The sequence below is a fragment of the Cucumis melo genome, chromosome 6 (assembly GCF_025177605.1).
Source record: "Cucumis melo cultivar AY chromosome 6, USDA_Cmelo_AY_1.0, whole genome shotgun sequence".
Classification (NCBI taxonomy): domain Eukaryota; kingdom Viridiplantae; phylum Streptophyta; class Magnoliopsida; order Cucurbitales; family Cucurbitaceae; genus Cucumis; species Cucumis melo.
In genome coordinates this window covers 4,733,069-4,751,853 of record NC_066862.1, presented here as the reverse complement: position 1 = coordinate 4,751,853, position 18,785 = coordinate 4,733,069, and the positions used below count along the sequence as shown (strand labels likewise).

At 32.4% G+C, this 18,785-nt stretch overlaps 5 protein-coding genes across 10 annotated transcripts; 3 read left to right on the top strand and 2 right to left on the bottom strand.

Annotated features, from left to right (window-relative positions):
- Window positions 1–1,461: 1,461 nt before the first annotated feature.
- Window positions 1,462–4,698, top strand: LOC103483803 (E3 ubiquitin-protein ligase MIEL1). 2 transcript variants are annotated; one of them, XM_017043589.2, is made up of 13 exons: window positions 1,462–1,722; window positions 1,854–2,064; window positions 2,200–2,287; window positions 2,372–2,428; window positions 2,535–2,567; window positions 2,860–2,937; window positions 3,064–3,107; window positions 3,203–3,243; window positions 3,482–3,564; window positions 3,657–3,748; window positions 3,831–3,900; window positions 4,037–4,078; window positions 4,227–4,698. In XM_017043589.2, the coding sequence occupies exons 2-13, from the start codon at window positions 2,003–2,005 to the stop codon at window positions 4,350–4,352; spliced, it is 816 nt and encodes a 271-aa protein (XP_016899078.1). In that variant the 5' UTR covers window positions 1,462–1,722; window positions 1,854–2,002; the 3' UTR covers window positions 4,353–4,698. The 2 variants fall into 2 exon arrangements, with proteins under 2 accessions (XP_016899078.1, XP_050942108.1); XM_051086151.1 differs by having other exon boundaries at window positions 1,480–1,622.
- Window positions 4,699–6,557: 1,859 nt separating this feature from the next.
- Window positions 6,558–10,006, top strand: LOC103483802 (uncharacterized). 5 transcript variants are annotated; one of them, XM_051086150.1, is made up of 12 exons: window positions 6,558–6,864; window positions 7,096–7,212; window positions 7,314–7,468; window positions 7,555–7,648; window positions 7,769–7,839; window positions 7,927–8,033; window positions 8,225–8,346; window positions 8,797–8,885; window positions 9,025–9,084; window positions 9,325–9,426; window positions 9,512–9,602; window positions 9,676–10,006. In XM_051086150.1, the coding sequence occupies exons 1-11, from the start codon at window positions 6,573–6,575 to the stop codon at window positions 9,596–9,598; spliced, it is 1,296 nt and encodes a 431-aa protein (XP_050942107.1). In that variant the 5' UTR covers window positions 6,558–6,572; the 3' UTR covers window positions 9,599–9,602; window positions 9,676–10,006. The 5 variants fall into 5 exon arrangements, with proteins under 5 accessions (XP_050942107.1, XP_008438810.2, XP_008438811.2 ...); XM_008440588.3 differs by having other exon boundaries at window positions 7,096–7,215; XM_008440589.3 differs by having other exon boundaries at window positions 9,512–10,006.
- A 1,967-nt stretch (window positions 10,007–11,973) lies between these two features.
- Window positions 11,974–13,398, top strand: LOC103484191 (aspartic proteinase CDR1-like). Its single transcript, XM_008441153.3, has one exon. The coding sequence runs from the start codon at window positions 11,974–11,976 to the stop codon at window positions 13,396–13,398; it is 1,425 nt and encodes a 474-aa protein (XP_008439375.2).
- A 646-nt stretch (window positions 13,399–14,044) lies between these two features.
- Window positions 14,045–15,137, bottom strand: LOC103483801 (transcription factor bHLH95-like). Its single transcript, XM_051086149.1, has 2 exons — window positions 14,678–15,137; window positions 14,045–14,562 (listed from the first exon to the last, which is right to left on the bottom strand). Exons 1-2 carry the CDS (start codon window positions 14,891–14,893, stop codon window positions 14,173–14,175), a joined length of 606 nt encoding a protein of 201 aa, XP_050942106.1. The 5' UTR covers window positions 14,894–15,137; the 3' UTR covers window positions 14,045–14,172.
- A 661-nt stretch (window positions 15,138–15,798) lies between these two features.
- On the bottom strand, window positions 15,799–17,541 carry LOC103483800 (CASP-like protein 1E1). The gene is made up of 2 exons (XM_008440584.3): window positions 17,231–17,541; window positions 15,799–16,290 (listed from the first exon to the last, which is right to left on the bottom strand). The coding sequence occupies exons 1-2, from the start codon at window positions 17,410–17,412 to the stop codon at window positions 15,948–15,950; spliced, it is 525 nt and encodes a 174-aa protein (XP_008438806.2). The 5' UTR covers window positions 17,413–17,541; the 3' UTR covers window positions 15,799–15,947.
- Window positions 17,542–18,785: the final 1,244 nt, after the last annotated feature.

Below are 18,785 nucleotides of genomic sequence, written 5' to 3'. Positions count from 1 at the left end.
TATTCCCAACACGCCATTATATTTATATTTTATTTTAACATTATTGAAATGATTATTAAAAGAGGCCAAAATAGCCCATAGAGAGAAATAAAAGCATGAGAAAACTAAATAAATAAAATATTTTTTGTCACAAAGTTAGGCAATAATGTTTACATGTGAGGGCTTCCATCTCTCAACCCATTTCTTCTATTCCTACCATATTGGGAAAGGAAAGTGACATCTATTTTCATTTTCTTATCAAACTTATCGACTCCTTAGAAAATTTATCATTTTGATATGAGTGGTGAGAATGGATGCAAAAAAATAAACAATGTTCGGAGATGCACCGTTGATGTTATTTTAATTTAATACACATGAGTTGAGATTTGCAACGTATATTTCTTGAATGAGACTTGAGTCTCTAATAACTAAATTAAACAACATTAACTTTAATTTGACATATAATTTGAATTTTTAAATAATTTAAATTTATATAACTCTTGTTTAAATGATTGAAATTTTGAGTATTGTATATTATGTCTTGATTGAGACGACCATAAACAAAAATATTTAGATACTTTTTTAATTCATAAACTTTCATAAACGTCACGTGTTTAGATTTAAGTTCATAATTTAGATCTATTTGTTGAAGCTATTTATCTCAAAGAATTGATCCCTACTCGAATTTGCAACTTTCACAATTACTTTGTTAATAATGGTCTTATCATATTTTGAAATATTATCTTTTAGTTTTTTATTCTTTCCCATAGATAGTTGAGTACGTTAACATATGTCGTCTATGTTTGATTCGAATCATAGATCTATATACTTTAAATATTTATCACATTCATAGTAAATGGTTTTGGAGAAGGAATTGATTATGAAAAAAAAAAATAAAGTTAAGACACATTTTTACTTAAACTATTTTGATAAAATTTGTTTAAAATATTTTATTTCTTTTTCAGTTAAAATCAAATTGAACCTGAAACTTATTGACGCTAACTAAAACCATTAGAACATACGAAAAGAATTAATCTAAAATGAAAGTAAAATATTAAACTTTTAACTTTTCAATTTTTTTCTTCTTAAATACGAATTCGACTCTAACCCAAACATTAAGAAAGTGTTGTAAAAATGGGTTATTATAGCATTAGATTATAACAGCAAATGTTTCGTGTGCAAATATTTTAGTTTGAAAAGTAAATAGTAAATAATAAAAAAAAATGCTTAATACCGAACTGTAACCAATTATTTAGGGTAGAGAAAAGATTAGTAGGGTTGTGGACCCAAACAAGCATGATCTGACAACAAAGAGTCGGCGTTTAAAAATAGGAAACAAAAGAGAATCAAAGAGAAAATAAACCAAAATAGGACCCGAGAGAACTAAAAGTTGTTTTGGAAAAATACAATCTAGAGAATGTTCAAGAAATCATAAGAGGTCGAGAGGAAAAATAGAGTTAGCAAATTTTAAGATTGTTTTTGTAATGTAATATAATGGCTTTCAAATTTTGCAGAGCTGAATTTCATCGGGATTCTCATTCCCTTCCCCATTCTCCATCAAGTGAGGGAAGAGAAGAAGTTTCTTCGTCCAAAAACAAAGAAAAAGTAACGCAAGAAGTTTTGGAATCCTCGTTGCCTTCAAGGTGTTAGTTAAAATAAATGCCCCAATCAGTTTATGGCTTCAAAGTTCTTTGATTTCCCCATTCGCTCAAATTTCGGCGCCTACCCTTTTCATCTACCCATGTCAGCCTTCGACCCACCTTATCCTTTACGGATTCTCTCTCTCTCTCTCTCCCTCTCTCTCGAAGTGGGCATTCCTTTAGATTTATTATATAATTTATTGCATTGCTTTATCTTGCTATTTTTTTATGCAGGAAAATTGCCAGATCGAGATGCAGAAGGTGGATATAAATCTGGGGTCACCATTCTTGAAATTTCCTTTTTGGGGGATATTGAAACAACAACCAAACAGCCCTTCTTTCCCTTTTAAGAAGCTCTTCCGTCGCCTTCCTTCCCTATCCATATGAGAGCCTTCATGGAAGTCTCAGCCGATGATCGTCTTGATTTTGGGAAGATGGGTTATGGGTAAAAACCCCAGATTTTCATTCCTTTTTTCATTGCTCCTTTTGTCGTGATGCTCTATTTGAAGATTCTGAACTGTTTCTTTTTTGTTTTTCGATTTGTGTTCTGTTTTTAATTTGTGGGTGTTGTTGTTTATAGATGCCAGCATTACCGTAGGAGATGTAAGATTCGAGCCCCTTGCTGTAATGAAATCTACCCCTGTCGCCATTGTCATAACGAAGCTACGGTCTGTTCTTGTTGTCTATTCATGTTATTAACCTTCTCGTTTACTCTTACTTATGTATTTCATTCCTTGTTGTTGATGGATTAGAGTGTGATGAGCAGACTCTCTGATCGTCATGAACTCAATCGTTTTGACGTTAAACAAGTATGGTTTTCTTTAATCTTTTTCCCATTCCTTCTATTGGTTTTGTAATCTTATCTGTAAGTGTTCAATGGCAGTCGATTGATATCTTTTCCCAAACCTGAATCAGGTCGTCTGTGCAGTCTGTGACACGGAGCAGCCAGTATGGAAATGTTATTTCTATCATTTTATTAATATTAAGTTTTATACTTCTATTCCTCATGAAGAAAACTTGCCTCTACACCATATTTTGGACCTCTAATGTACTTTATGATGTGGTTTATTTTGTGGTAGCCTACTTATTTAATTTAAGAAATTAGTAGATTCCACTAAGAATAAGCCATGTCAGAAAGTTAAATGGTGCTTACGGGTGTGGAGGCAAAAACAAAAATTTCTTTTTCCATATTTATTGACTGATGATTTTTCTTTTTATTACTATTCATCACTGTTTGCAGGTTGCTCGAGTTTGTACGAATTGTGGTGTTAATATGGGGGAGTACTTTTGTGAAATATGCAAATTCTTTGATGATGATGTAAATATTTAAGATTTTTGCTTCTTGTTATTTGATTTATTATGTGTATACTCGAACTCAACAAAGCAAGAATTGGTGATCGTATGCTTGTTCTCTGTTCTTCTTGGTTTCCTTGCTTCTCTGCAGATTGAGAAGGGGCAGTTCCATTGTGAGGATTGTGGAATTTGTAGGTTAGTTTTGAAAAAAATGTTCATTTTTCATTTTTTAATTAGTCAGAGGGTATTTTAAACCAAGCCTTTTGAGTTAACCGATCTCATGTAAACAGGGTTGGCAGTCGAGAAAAGTATTTTCATTGCAAGAAGTGTGGTAAATCTTTGATCCTTTTTAAAACTTTTGATTTTGTTTTTTACTATATAGGTTAGGCATTGTACTTTGACCTTGATCTCTATTTAATTTTCAAAACATTTCGGTTTGGGTTGAGCTCTCTATTTTTGCCGTTGTTGATTCACTATACCATTCATTAACTTTTCCTGTAAGAAGAAACGTCATCAACTGAAAAGAATCTGGTCATTTGTGCTAATTGTGTTTCTTATATTCTTTAAAGGATCGTGTTACCATGTAAATTTGCGTGACAATCATTCGTGCATCGAGAACTCTATGCAGCACCACTGTCCAATTTGTTATGAGGTCTTTTTCTAGCCTTTTCATATTCTTTCAAAAATTCAGAAAGCGAGTTCCCATATTTACATGCTCACTCCTCCATGCTGGGTGTTCGACAGTACCTTTTTGACACGCTGAAAGATGTTTCTGTTATGAAATGCGGACATACGATGCATCTTGAATGTTACTCTGAGATGATAAGTCGTGATAAGTAAGCTCATTTTAGTTTCATTAGCTCCTAAGCCATAAGATATATGTATGGATGTCTAATCAGAATTTGTGCTATAACCCAGATACTGTTGTCCGATTTGCTCCAAGTCAGTTGTCGACATGTCCAAAGCATGGAAACAATTGGATGAGGAGGTAAGTATAACAGAATCCAATTAGTCTATTTTATTAAGAGAAATCAAACATGCTATGTGAGTTTTACTAATGCATATACTATCCTTTGTTAAACATATCTTTACTTGTAATATTTCATCTACTGTGTGTTATTTAGATTGAAGCAACAGTCATGCCAGAGGAATATCGTCACAAAAAGGTTTTTCCCTAATTTTGCTTATTATTAACACTTATTATGAATCAATGATACCAAAGAAACACCCTGCTCTGGGAAAATGTTATTTCCTCTGCATTTCTGAAAGCCTTTCACGAAGACAGAAGGAAAAATTCATGGTTATGTTTTGCAGGTTTGGATTTTGTGCAATGACTGCAACGACACGACAGAAGTGTACTTTCACATAATTGGGCAGAAATGCTGCCACTGCCAATCGTACAACACGCGCGCCATTGCTCCTCCAGTTCTCCCACAGTGATAGATTCTTATGTCTCCAAAAGAAGTAGCATCTCAAAGTGAGATGTTAAGGGGGGTTTGGTTTGCTTCTGTATCAGTTATTCTTCATTAATGTAACTTCAAAGATTGCATTTATGATTCCAGAAGTGAATTGGGGAAATTCAGCTGTGGAATCTTTGAAACTGTTCTCTTTTTTCAGGTTATTCTTCCTCCATCTTGGTGGAGTCTTAAAGAAAAACCCAGGTATGAAAGAATGCATGGGGAATGAATTTGTAACCATATTACATTTAAAAATACCAACTTAAGTGAATACCTTTACTATTTATTGTTGTATGATATAAAATACTAAATTCAGAGAGATTCATTTCTTCCCCTGCTTTTGTTTCTGCTGTCCATCTGATTCTTAATTGCTTTAAGAGAAGTGGTGGCATGGCATTCATCATGTATTCTCATGAAATCAAGAGGTCTTAGAGGGCTCGTATTTAATTTATTCTTCATTTTTGTATGGTATTTAAGGGGTTTATTATTGTTGTTTTAATATGTTAGGTTCAAAAGTGACAAAATTGACCATTTTTAAAGGTTCATTCCGTCTCACTTCATTAAGAATATTATTTGATAAGATTGCCATATGATGATAGACAGTTCTTCATTGTTAGATGTATGAAGTGAAGAATCTTCAATTTATGCTTCTTAGTTTCCAAGAGCATTTAGATTCTTAAATTCACATCCCACAATTATCTATTGTGAGGTATCGTTAATTTCTTTTTTCCCAATTGCCATTTGATATTCTGATTATTTGAAAAAGAGATTTCTAAGTTTTTTCAATCTTGTTTTTTAATAGGTCTTAATTTAATAAATGTTTTATTTTATTTATGCATATATTATTTATGAATGAAATGGAATCAAAACTGAATGTTTAATGTTTTTTTCGATGAATACAATTTAAATTCATATCTAATAAATTTACCGATTAAAAATGTTCAATATATTATATCGATAGGAGACTTGTTTCACTTTCAAACTTCAAAACATGATGTTTTAAAGAAAATATTGGAAGTTTAACACAAATTAATATTTACAATGGTTCAATTTACATTTAAAAAACAAATGGTTCAACAAAGCTTTGCAAATGCTTTGCAAATATGAGTGTGGTCGAGAATATATGTTATAGTTTGGTTGAGTTATGTTTAACGTATTTGTGTATTTTGTCATCATTCGTACAATTATTTGATATTGTATTTTACTTTAAAATATATCCATTAAATGTGATGTTGAATAATAAGTTAGTAACTTTGATCGTAAGCAATTCATGCATGAGATTTGAACAAACGAAGAAGCATATGTAATCCTTGAAAGATCAAGACTTCTAATACGAGGGACTTAGAATTTAGTTCATACAATAAATGAGAATTTGAACCTGCAACTTCGAAGGATAAAAATACGAGTGATTACAATGGCACATATTTAAATGGTAATGGTTAATTAGAAGTACAAGTGACTACAAGGGTCAAAGATTACCCTGCATCCATCCTCATCATTTACGACATATATTTTTATTGAGTGATATTCGATCGTTATTATAGATGAGACACCATTTTCTATGTTTCTTGATTTTCCAATTGATAGAAGAACCGACAAGAAGACAAAGTCAATTGATGAGAGTAGCATCAAGTCAATAGACAACTTGCCCAATCTAAATCACACTAACTCGATGAAGAGAGATTTTTTAACAAGAAACTAAAAAGATTCCCTAGCCCCCCAACACTTTTCAAATAAACAAACATTGCCCAATACATCTCAATTCATTAGCATTACCTTCTCGGAAAACAAAGAATCGAGGCAAACATTTTAAATGAGTTAGTTAATTTGAATTGAACTTCTAACTTCAACGTTGATAATACAAACGTATGTCAATTTACTATGATGTAGATTTTTTAGTGTAGATTAAGGATGAGGGAATTTGAACTTGAAAACCTTAATCCTTTGATACATACCGATGTTAGTCGAGTTAAGTCTTGTTAACAATGATAAATAGATTAATTAATAGAGTATAATAAAAAAAACAAATTATTTATAGGATAAAAATTCACGTAAATGTAAAAATCGACTCTACAATAAACCCTAAACCCTAAACCAAAAAATAATAATATTTTGTCACTTTTAGAGTTTTTTTTTTTTTTTGACCAAATTGTTGAGAGGATTTTAATTGGGAAATTAGTGAAGAGGTCCGCACGGTAAAAGCATGGGGGTGACTTGTAGAGAAGCAAACCCGCAAAACCCTCACCAAATCGAATCCTTGGGTTTGGGCTTTCATCTTCTTCGCTTCGGTAGCCGAGAGTTCCATTGGAATCTTCATTCAAATCGCCATTTCTTCTTTACAATCTTTGTTGAAATGCAAGTCGTTTCCAGCTCTCGTCGCCTCTCCATTCTTCTCAAATCTTCTTCCACCTTCCTCCAGTTTGATCGATTTCTTGTTTCTAATTTTCCAGTAAACCAGGATCCTCCAGCTTCTCATCAATGGCGGACTGTTTCTGGTAATTATACCATTCATTTCTTCAGTTTTCAACGTTTCGTAAATTTTGAAATATATAAGAAGAAAATTACTGGAACCGTATTGGAATTTATGTGTTTTAGGTCAGATTTTATGGTTATTTGTACTAGTTTGTATAGGAAATGGGAGTAGGGGAGTTTCTTATGCTCGAACTGAAATTTGAATATCTCGAAAGCAGAAGTTCATTATGTCAATGACTCAATGTAATGAACAGGGATAGCTCGGCAATGTTGTTCACCAATGGCGCCAGACTGTTCCATTCCTATGTATTTATCGATTCCCAATGCTTCTTTTTCATCAGTGGCACATGCTGCGGAGGAAATTTCTACAGGTTGTTGTTTTGCTTTCCTTGATTCTGCTGATATTTTCTGGTTTTGTGTGGTGTGATTTATGAAATTCTTTAACATGGTTTTTTATTTTGTTTTTGTGTAGTCACTGCCAAGGAATTATATGATAAAATGCTTGAATCTGTAGAGGTTAAGAGAAGCATGCCCCCCAATGCTTGGATGTGGTCATTGATCCAAAATTGTAAAACCGACGAGGATATTCAGCTTCTATTTGGCATTTTGGAAAGACTGCGGAAATTTGTTAGTCCCTTAGCTCTTGCACTCTTATTGTTATTCTCCCTTTTGAGGTCACATTTTCAGTTTTTTCCGTTTGGTTTTGGTTGTAGAGGCTATCGAATCTTCGTATTCATGATAATTATAATTCTCACCTTTGCCAAGAGGTCGCCAAAGCATGTGTACGGGCGGGTGCAATTCAATTTGGTATGCCATAATATCCTTTCTGTGCTTGGTTGTGCAACTGGTATACAGTTCTTTCTTTTTGCGGTTTGCAGTTTACTGTGATATGACATGATGGGCCTTTGTCTTAATTTACATGTGCAGGAAAGAAGACCTTGTGGATCCATAACGTAAATGGATTGACGCCCAGTGTTGCATCTGCTCACCATCTACTGGTCTTAAGGATATATTTATTACTACTATGTTTATTGTTGAGCTTTCAGTTTCAGATTTACTAATCTACGTGTTCTCTTCCCGTTCAGGCATATGCCGAAGAGCACAATGATCTTAAACTTATGGCTGAAGTTGTGACACTATTAAGAAGGAATAAATTGCCACTACAACCTGGTACTGCAGATATTGTTTTCAGGTTAGCTTGATGAAGCTCTCAATTGTCTTCTAAAAAATAACCTATCATTTATGTATTTGACTTGTGCATTTGTGGCTATAGAAATAAACACAATTTTCTTTTTTGCATTCTGAAGTTCTGAATCATGTCATACTTGTCTTGCATTGTTCGCTGTAAGATTGATATTCAGTGATTGTATTGATTCTTTGCAGGATATGTTATAATGCTGACAATTGGGAGTTGCTTTCCAAATACTTCAAAAAATTCTCTGAGGCTGGAGTAAAATTTCGCCGAACATCTTTTGACACGTTGATGAGATTTGCTTCCAAAAGAGGTAGCCACACTACTTGCATTTCTCAATGAATGATCAATTTTATTCATTGTTTTGGTTGGTTGCATATTTTTAAGTATTGGTACGAACAAATCATTTGGATATTGAGTAATACGCTAAATATTCATTGTGTAAGTTAGCCTCCTTTTTACTTGCATTTGTTTGTCGCTACAGTTTATTTTCTTTTAAGGCAGATAATGTCTACCGTTCTAATAAAGTTACACGTGAGGTGGAGGCTTCTTAACTAAGTTTTGTTGAATGTTATTTCAACTGTATATATTTTTTAAAATTTTAATTGTGTAAGGTTATTGAACTTTCAGTTTTGTGTAAATTACAGTGGTAAGAGCTTTTAAAAGACCCTCATTATTCTGACCAACATTACCAAGTTCTCAGGGCACTCTTTTCATTGTATTAAATAGTTGCTTATCAAGCTCCAAAACTTCCTTTGCGTAGGAGATGTTGATTGTCTATGGAAATTTGATAGGATGAGAGCTGAAACAACGAAGCAACATACTCTTGGAAGTGCATTTTCAAGTGCTAAGGTAATAAAGTTCAAAACATCTTTGGACGTGTTCCATTCCATTGCAAAATTAATTCGACCTATGTGGTTCTAGTTTTCAAGAAGTGCTTATATAACAAAGTGTTTCACATGTCTTAATTTTCCTTTTGTATATTTCCCAGGGTCTTCTATTAGAACGTAAGCCTAAGGAAGCTGCTGCTATGATTCATGAAATTTATCAGGTGACTGCTGTTCTCAACATTCTTTCTCTAATGAACAAGTCTTGATTTACCAACTCTAGACTTCCTCTACTTTGATATTTAGAGAATTTTCACCTAATAGGTTAATCTTTGTAAATTCGCATTTGAGTTCTTAATTGTCTACACCATGGATAGAAGACAAAAACATAAACGAGCTGGTGATCGAGTCTTGAAGAGTCTTATCTCATTCTGTTTCTTTTTCTTTTTTTTCTTTAATGCCAGGCCTTTCAGAATTTTAAGTCGGACTTTACGACCGAGATCCAAAAGATGGTCAATGAATGGCCGTCACAAGTTAGCGAGCACAAAAAAGAAGAACATAGAAAGGTCTAGTAAATTACACTCGATTTATTCATTTGTTTCATCAATCATGGGAAATAAGCTAACATTAATATCATTTTCTATTCCTCAGGAATTTGATGCAGATCTTAAATCTTATATTTCTACAATGTTAAGTAATCTACAAAATGTTGGAGTAGAGGTGAACGCAAACATCTAAATCGGTAAAGAAAATAACCTTGATTTCGGATGAACTTTCAGCATGATTCGAAAATAATTCTATTTTGGGGGATGTAGTTCCAGAGCTGAATCCAGTTGAGAGGCTGACCAAAATTGTTTCTTTACGGAAACATAGAGATGCTATGGTTCGAGAGAGACTTGAGACGAGACACAAAAGACAGCGAGGTGGTTTATCTTTACTGTTTTTTTTTTTTTTTTTTTTTCAAGTTATAGCAAATAACCCAGCTCTGCTAACTGAATTCCTTATGGTGTGGGTCTTGTTTTTGCATCAATAGATTTATAGGCATAACATTAGGCATTGCTTTGTCTCAGTTACTATAGTTTTGTATTAAATTCTCTTTTTCTTCTTTTATAATTGGAAGAGATGTACATTATATTTTGGACTTCAGTTCCTTCGCACGAAAATTGGGCTATGCGACTTCTATGGAAGCAATTGGCAAGACAAGTCTTGCAAAGTCTTTTGCCGAGGAGAAATGTTGAGAATGAAACCAAAGCTTTTATTTTATTAAATTAAAACTAAGATTATATGACCTTTTGCTTGTGTCCGTTATTAGAGAAATTAGTGCATGCAAAAATCAGCAATTATCATGTAAATTTTAGTCGTTGACAAGTGTTAAAATTAGACTCCCAAACTTTTAATAATAATAATAATATATAATAACAATTGAGATTTCAAACTTATACGATTACGTAAGTTTGAGTGTATAATTATAACTACCACCATATTATCTAACAACCGAATGGAGAATTCGAGAACTTGAGAGCTCTTGTTTCTAACACAATTTTGAAAAAGAGTGGTTGCTACCTAAAGATACTCCGACTGCCTCCTCTACTTACCCATAAGCTCCTTTCCCTAACTAACAATATTCTCGAGGAGGGCATAAGCTCCTTTCCCTAACTATCAATATTCTCAAGGGGGCACACACATTGCAGCTAACAAATTTTCACTCATATCCGTTCACCACCACCTCTCTTGGCTTGTGCACGATTGAGAATGAATTTGAACAAATTTGTAACCAAGATAGCAAGATTGATGAAGAGCGTGACGTTCTGATAATTTTGCTCTCTTGGATATTGAGAGGACAGCTCTGGATATTGAGAGGGCAACTTTAGAGCTGTCGTCCACAACATTGATTTTGGTAGATTTACCATGATAGAACGAATTTTTAAACAAGTTTCTATTAAATTCATAATCTTTATTCTTGAATATTTATGTAACCTATATACAAAACCAATATTCATTTTTAATATCTAATGCCCAAAATAATTAAAATAGTTATGCCCTAATGTCAATTTGCATATATATTATATACCCTCGTCAAATTGTGTGTCGTATTCGTATTATATCCCCCATAGTGAATCCTATGTTGTATATATCTAGAGTCTAGAATCAATAATTTAAAATAACAATGAATAGTATTTTCAAATGCAAAGTCTATAGTTTATGAGAGTTTCGGAAGCTAATCAATTATGACCTACCCAATTATTTTAAGGTAAAAATGACCTAACCGTTTGAAATTTTCTGAACTAAATAGACTCAAATTTGAAAATTGAACTTACTAGATACCTTTTTTTTTTTTTTTCTAGAGTGGATCAAGTACTAAGTTGTAGTTTAACCAAAAGAAGCTCACCCCAGAAGTCCAACGTTTTTTCCATTCAGTCAATGCATTAGTTTCCTTTCATCCTTTGTAGAGCAATAATTATGCTAACATTTAATTTATGTACTATTCTATAATTCTATTCCACAAATATTAGATCTTATATTCCTAAAATGCTCAGTAATCTACAAAATGTTAGCTTAGAGATGAAATTTAACCATGATTGGACTAAATCAGTGAAGGACGTACCTAATCGGGAGTTAGAAAGAATTTTTTTTATCGTTTTCAAGAAATTGAGAAGCTGTGGTTCAAGAGACTGGAGATGACACCTAAAGTAGCAAGAAGGATCATTTTTTTTTAACGAGAAACCAAGCTTTCAAAAAAGTAAATAAAAAAAAACAAAAAAAAAAAAAACAAGAAGGGAGTAAAGATAGCAAGAATGAAGCAAATGGTGTAGGCTTTTCTCCTTCATGCTTCTACTCTAGTTTTGTTTTAGATCAGTAAATTTTTAGGCATATGATTGATTACTATATTTTTTAACTAAAGTCACTTTTGATTCTTTTATAATTGAAAGAGATGTACAATGGTATTGTTGTTACCTCTTGCAAAAAAGGATTAAATGAAATTGCTGGTAGTCTTCATCCATTTCTTCCACTCTTTGGCCACTGCACATTGGAAAACACAAGAGGCTCATGAATGAACCAACAGAGATTCCCGTTTGTGTGACCTAACAAAACATCTACCCATCCCCAAATCAATGGAAAGGAAATGTAAAATTGTTCTTGATATAAAGCCTAAACTTAATGTAATGTTTTGTGTTTCAGTTAATGGAATGAGTCCTAACCGTTGTTTTGGAAATATGATTCTCTATCTTTTGTTTACCATTCTTGAATCAAAGGGAATGCATATGGTATCAAATGAAGTTGGCTTCACTGCACGTTTGATTCACCATGATTCACCTTTATCGCCATTTTACAATCACGCTATGACAGGCACTGCACGGATAGAGGCGACCGTTCATCGTTCTAGGTCCCGCCTGAGTTATCTGTATTACATCAACAAGTTATCAGAGAATACATTAGAGAATGATGTGTCATTATCACCAACATTAGTTAACGAAGGTGGTGAGTACCTAATGAGTTTCAACATTGGAAATCCTCCAAGTCAAGTGATGGGATTTTTAGACACATCAAATGGTCTCATTTGGGTGCAATGCTCAAACTGCAATAGCCAATGTGAGCCAGAAAAAAGAGGCCCCACCACCAAGTTTCTCTCTTCCAAATCCTTCACCTATGAGATGGAACCATGTGGCTCTAACTTTTGCAATTCCTTAACTGGCTTCAAGACCTGCAATTCATCTGATAAATGGTGCAAATATAGATTAGTGTATGGAGATAATAAAGCAACAAGTGGAATTCTTTCATCTGATAATTTTGGTTTTGATACCTCTGATGGGAAGCTTGTGGATGTTGGCTTTTTGAACTTTGGCTGTTCGGAAGCTCCTTTAACAGGAGATGAACAAAGTTATACAGGGAGGGTGGGCTTGAACCAAACACCCCTGTCATTAATTTCTCAATTGGGTATAAAAAAGTTCTCCTACTGCTTGGTTCCTTTCAATAGTTTAGGATCAACAAGTAAAATGTATTTTGGATCATTACCTGTAACTTCAGGGGGTCAAACTCCTTTGTTATATCCCAATTCAGATGCTTATTATGTGAAGGTTCTTGGAATCAGCATTGGGAATGATGAGCCACACTTCGATGGAGTTTTTGATGTATATGATGTCAGAGACGGGTGGATCATAGATACAGGAATAACATACTCAAGTCTTGAAACAGATGCCTTTGATAGTTTGCTAGCTAAATTCCTTACACTAAAAAATTTTCCACAGAGAAAAGATGACCCTAAAGACAGATTCGAGTTGTGCTTTGAATTAGCAAATGCAAATGATTTAGAGTCATTTCCAGATGCCACAGTTCATTTTGATGGTGCAGATTTAATTCTAAATGTAGAAAGTACCTTTGTGAAGATAGAAGATGATGGAATTTTCTGCCTTGCCCTTCTACGTTCTGGATCTCCAGTTTCAATATTAGGGAACTTTCAGCTGCAAAACTACCATGTTGGGTATGACCTTGAAGCTCAAGTTATTTCCTTTGCTCCTGTTGATTGTGCTGATTCCTAACCATTAGATACTGCTTCCTGGTGTGGTTATATGTCTAACCTTTTGCAACAATTTATTACCAAATCCATAATTTGGTTTTCATCCAACCAAAAATATTGACACCTTTGTTAAAAGATTTTTCATTCCCAATTGGAAGATGAGATCATGACATTTCAAGATTAGTGTAGACTTCTCCTAATGTATTTTTTTCTAAAAATATAATACAATTCAATACAAAGTACCTTGAGAAAGATTTATATTAACATTTCAATCTATTGAGCTATATTCATGTTATTTATACACGGTTAATAGCATCAATAGATAACAAGTAAATATATATAATCAAGATAGAGAGGGAGGGACAGTGATACTTTGATCAAAAGCAAAAAGTGAATTGACATAAACTCATTAATATAACTATTTTACCAAAATAACCCATGTAGAGAACCTAATCTGATTGAGCTAATTCATTAGATAAGATACCACTTATGATCCTAAATTAAAAGTTGATGGTTCATTTGTGATCATCTTGCAATTGTTGTACTAAAAACAGAAACAGCAGAGAGAGAGAGAGAGAGAGATGTTTTTCTTGCAAATAAGAATTATGTTAAGAATCAAAAGACGAAGCCAACTTGATCTTTTAACTAATAATCAATAATAACATGAATTTGAAGCAAAAGACAATATATATTACCATTGTATTGTATTCATTCAGTTTCTAGTTCTGTAAAAGTATTAAACATCCGTATTGTAGTAAATAAAGAGGGAAGAATCTCGTGAATATAATGGAAGTTATTACTTCTTTAAGCTTAGAATATCGTTTCTAATCTGCTCTATGGTATTCTCTACGTAACCGTGTACAGAAGCTGTGACTGTTAAAGTTAAATTTCCATGGCTGACTACAACATTTGCTGCAAGAACTTCAGTCTTGTGTCTTTCAAACACCAGTAAAATCTGTGTCACCATACCTCGTTGGACAGAAGCAATAATAACCCCAAACAACACAATGTTACCGGAGATTGAGACAATGACGCCGTCGCCATTGCCGCCTGATGAATCCGAATTGGAATTCGGAAGCAGCGTCACGGATTCCGATGATTTCTTCTCCATTTCCAGCCTCATCAACTGCTTCTGTAGAAACTCGATGAACTGAATCGCTCCAGAAACAATAGTCTCTCTCGTGGCCTGATTATTTCAGCATCAAAACAGAATTAATTAAAACAACGAACACAAACTGTACCTACAATAAGTATAGCCAGATTCTATTCTTAAGCGAGAATCAAATCCATCATCCACTAACCTTAGGAGAGAGATTCGGAACGAGAGATCGAAGAACATCGAAACTCTCACTCATCTCCTTCCTTTTCTCCTTCTCTTTCTTCTGTACACCGCCGTTGGCTTCCAGAGCTCTGCAACGCTTCCTCGAGGCCGAAGCCTCCTTTTCAGTGGCTTCAAAGTGATGTATCGGCAAAATGAGGGGGAACAGTGGAACCACAGAGTCGGAGCAGGCTTCCATTAGTACAAACAGAAGCTTGCTGATCTTCTGTTGTTGGTTTGTTTCTTTAATCCGCCATTGATGAAGCTTTTTATGGAGCAATGAGAAGGATAGAACAATGTGCGTGAGAGAGAGAGATATCGATCAGATTCAAAAAATGGAAGAAGAAAATGATTGAAAATATTCCCAAAAACTACCGATTTTACATTTTCGATTCGCTGATTCTCTCTGTTATCTTTGTTGCGATTGTACTTTCTGTTATCATTTCGTACTCTCTGTCTTTTCTTTCTTTTTTCCACCGCTAAGCATAAAATTTCTTTTGAAAAATTGACACAAAATCACTATTCAAATATTTGATCAAAATGTATAAAGATAGTTGTTAAGATGTTCGTTTAAATATTTTCCAAAACAATCTTTTTTTAATTTATATTATGGTATTAAATTTTTGTTATATTATCTTTGATATTTTTACATTTTTATAAGTTCGATATCGACATAAGAGATGAATCGATATTTCCATTATATCATATGAAATTCCACAATACAAAGAACGAAAATCAAAATATTACTAATATAAATATTAGGATAAATAACATATATATTAACTTGTTTGAAAGTTATAAAAGATTTATTTATCGATAAAAATTTACTAGTTTTTAAATTTTTAGGTTTTATAATTTTTTTCTTTTTCAGAAAACACAATCTTAGAGCCATACTATTTGTTTAGCTTTACAATAAAATTAATTCAATATTTTTTAAAAGAAATTACGAATATTGAAAAATTTATAAATCCATCGAAGATAAAAGTCAATTACTTTATAAATATTGATCTATCAACTTGACCAGAACAACGTTCCAGCATTAGCTATAATTACCTAAAAAAATTTAACCGATATATGCTATCATTATAATTACCTAAAAATTAATAATAACATAATAACCACTTTAGACATTTGTATTATCCTAAACTCAAATCTTTATTTTAAACAATATATACACACTAATATAATAATAACCCTTCTTCTTCTTCTTTCTTTCTTTTTTTTTTTTTGTAAAAGGTGGGCCGAAAGCCCATTTATTTGGGCCTCTTGAGTAGGCCCACAAGAGCCAATATAACGAGCAACAAAAATACGATGGCGCCGGCGAGAGAGAGAAGGGCCGAAGCGGCCACTTGCTTGCAAAATTTACCAAATGTATCACACACTTTGTTCCACCGCACGTGCGAGTTCCCCTCATACGCTATAACTCCGATGGCCATGGCGGCTCCTGCGCCGGAGGAGAGCAGCGCCACCGACACGGTGTCGAGAACGATGACCAGTAAAGTTAACACATTATTGCTTCCATTCTTGTTGCTTAATGTAAGCATCAGCGATAACAATCCATACAAACTTGCTATTACATTTGTTGCGAAGAAATACCTTCGAACAAAAGAAAATACGTGTGATTAATGATTTAATTCCATTTTAGTACTTAATCAATTAGGAGAAAAATTTGAGTTAGTTTAATAATTTAGGTTTGTATGAATTAAAAGTATATATATATATATATATATATATATATATATATATATATATATATATATATATATATATATATATATATATATATATATATATATATATATATACTATTTTTAGTGATATTTTGAGGTTTGCGTAAATTAATTATGGTTGGATTGATACTAATTGGAAGAAATTATTTTCGTAGCCTCTCGATCTTGACTAATAAAGGAAAATTAAAATAAGAATTGTTTAAATTAATAATTTAACTTAAATTTGAGAATTTGAGAATTCGAGCAAAAATACATTTTTATTTCTAAAGTTTGAGGTAAGTGTATGGTTGGTTCAAGAGGTTTCAAACTCAATATCTTTAATCTTTGTTATTTAAAAAGGTTTGAATTTCATAATTTTTTAAATTTTTATAGTTATAATATATCCAAAACTTAAGGTCTTCGGTTGACATAAAATTTTAATGTATATCTAATAGAACGTATTATTTTCTAAAAGAAATTTAGGTAATATGAGTAAATTGAGCACATAATAAAAAAAAACTTAGAGACCTATTAAATATTTTTAAAGTCGAAAAAAAAACCATATAGTTTAACATATTTAAAGGGCCTCGTAATCAAAGTTTATAATAATACACAAACTAAAATCTCGAAAGAAAAAGAAAGTGTTTTATATAAAATATATTTTAAAAAAGTATTAAAAATTTAAAAATAATATTCAACCCCAACTAAATTCAAAATCAGGTAAATATATTAAGCAACGAATCAATATTTTTAAAAGAAATTAATTAGCTATAAAAAAAAGTTATATTTTCAAAAGTGATATCAAAATGAATCGTGTAGAAACTTACACAAAAGCAGACAGATAACGCCATTTAGCAACCACGACAATCGGAAAAGGAGGAAGATTGGAGGAGATAGTAACGGGAACAACCTTTGTTTCTTTGTCAACTCCCACAACAATGGCTGCCACCAAACTCAACAAAAATCCCAAAACCCTAAGAATCACTTCTAACTTCCCACAACCACTCATTGATTCTTCTTTTTTTTTTTTTTTTTTTTCTTTTTCTCACTAAAACTCTTAAGGGATGGGTTTATATATGAGAATATGAAAAAGGCATAGGAGTGTTTGGATGATGGGAAAGTGTGGGAGAATTAAAAAGATGGAGGTGGAAAAGTGAGAGTGGTAGATTTTGAGTAATGGAAAAAAGGAGATGTAGGTTGTTAGTTTGGTAATTAAATTTGGTGGGTGAGAGGCTTTTCAAACTAGTTATCAGTAGGTTTGTGATTGATTTAGAAATAAATAGATGAAATAAATAGATGAAAATCTATGGTGTAGTTTAGAGTGTTTCCAGAACTAGAATGTAATCAGGATTACCGAAAATTGGAACATTATTGAAAAACGTGAGTAATATAGTAATTACTTAATACCTATTTCTATGTCATAATATAGTAAGGATAAGTAAATTAGATACTTAAATTAAGAATGTATTAATCATATAAATTGTTTCTAGTGACAAAAGGGAAAATGGTTTGAAATTGTGGTTATGAATATTGAATAGTTCTTTATATCATTAATCAGTCGTAGATATTAATACTATTAATGTTGGAGCTTAAAACGTAGGATAAGTTTAGGTCTCTTTCCTAACCATTTGGACCCTATCTGATAATAGTTCAATTTATAGTTTTTAATTTTTAAAATTCAACTTATAAATCTCTTTTGTATTAGTTGATTTCCAAAATTTTGTTGGTTACATTTTAGGTGAGTTTTTAAAAACTAATCCCAAATTTGAAAGCTACAAAAAATAATTTTTAAAAAATTTGTTTTTGTTTTTCTTTACTAAGACTTTAACTCTTTACTTATAAAAATGATGTATATCATTGTAACAACAGAAGAAAAATAGACTTAATTTTCAAAAACAAAAAACAAGAAACGAAATGATTATCAAACGGAATAGTTTTTTGTTTTTAGTTTTGAAAATTAAGCTTATTTCTTCTAAATTTCTTACGATAATTTTGTTTCCATCAAGTAAAGGAGTTGAGTAGCTAAATTGAAAAAAACGAAAATCATTAATTTTCAAAACATTAGTAAATAGAAGTTATATTTTCTTCCTTTTCAATACATTCGCACAACAACCCGTGTGTCAAACAAAGTATAACTTAACAAATTTAAACTTATACCTCAACCTAAAATTCAAGGTCGAATCTCCTTCGGTCGTGCTAAAAAGGAGTTACATTTAAAACTGAAAAATACTAGAATTCAGTATCATCACACCCGATAAATACTCATAAATTCTATTTTCTCTTTCACTTTTCAAATAGAGATTCGAACCTTTAACTTGAGTAGACGGTAAGTTTCTTACTTTTCTAAGAGAGAAGACGAAGTGGTAAATAAAATATTCTACA

Coding starts and splice junctions, on each gene's coding strand:
- LOC103483803 (XM_017043589.2), top strand. CDS start 2,003: ATGAGAGCCTTCATGGAAGTCTCAGCCGATGATCGTCTTGATTTTGGG. Junction 2,429..2,534: donor ATCGTTTTGACGTTAAACAA/GTATGGTTTTCT, acceptor AACCTGAATCAG/GTCGTCTGTGCAGTCTGTGA. Junction 2,568..2,859: donor TCTGTGACACGGAGCAGCCA/GTATGGAAATGT, acceptor CACTGTTTGCAG/GTTGCTCGAGTTTGTACGAA.
- LOC103483802 (XM_008440588.3), top strand. CDS start 6,573: ATGGGGGTGACTTGTAGAGAAGCAAACCCGCAAAACCCTCACCAAATC. Junction 7,840..7,926: donor CATCTGCTCACCATCTACTG/GTCTTAAGGATA, acceptor CTTCCCGTTCAG/GCATATGCCGAAGAGCACAA. Junction 8,034..8,224: donor ACTGCAGATATTGTTTTCAG/GTTAGCTTGATG, acceptor GATTCTTTGCAG/GATATGTTATAATGCTGACA.
- LOC103484191 (XM_008441153.3), top strand. CDS start 11,974: ATGGAAAGGAAATGTAAAATTGTTCTTGATATAAAGCCTAAACTTAAT.
- LOC103483801 (XM_051086149.1), bottom strand. CDS start 14,893: ATGGAAGCCTGCTCCGACTCTGTGGTTCCACTGTTCCCCCTCATTTTG. Junction 14,563..14,677: donor TTCCGAATCTCTCTCCTAAG/GTTAGTGGATGA, acceptor TGAAATAATCAG/GCCACGAGAGAGACTATTGT.
- LOC103483800 (XM_008440584.3), bottom strand. CDS start 17,412: ATGAGTGGTTGTGGGAAGTTAGAAGTGATTCTTAGGGTTTTGGGATTT. Junction 16,291..17,230: donor CGTTATCTGTCTGCTTTTGT/GTAAGTTTCTAC, acceptor TTTTGTTCGAAG/GTATTTCTTCGCAACAAATG.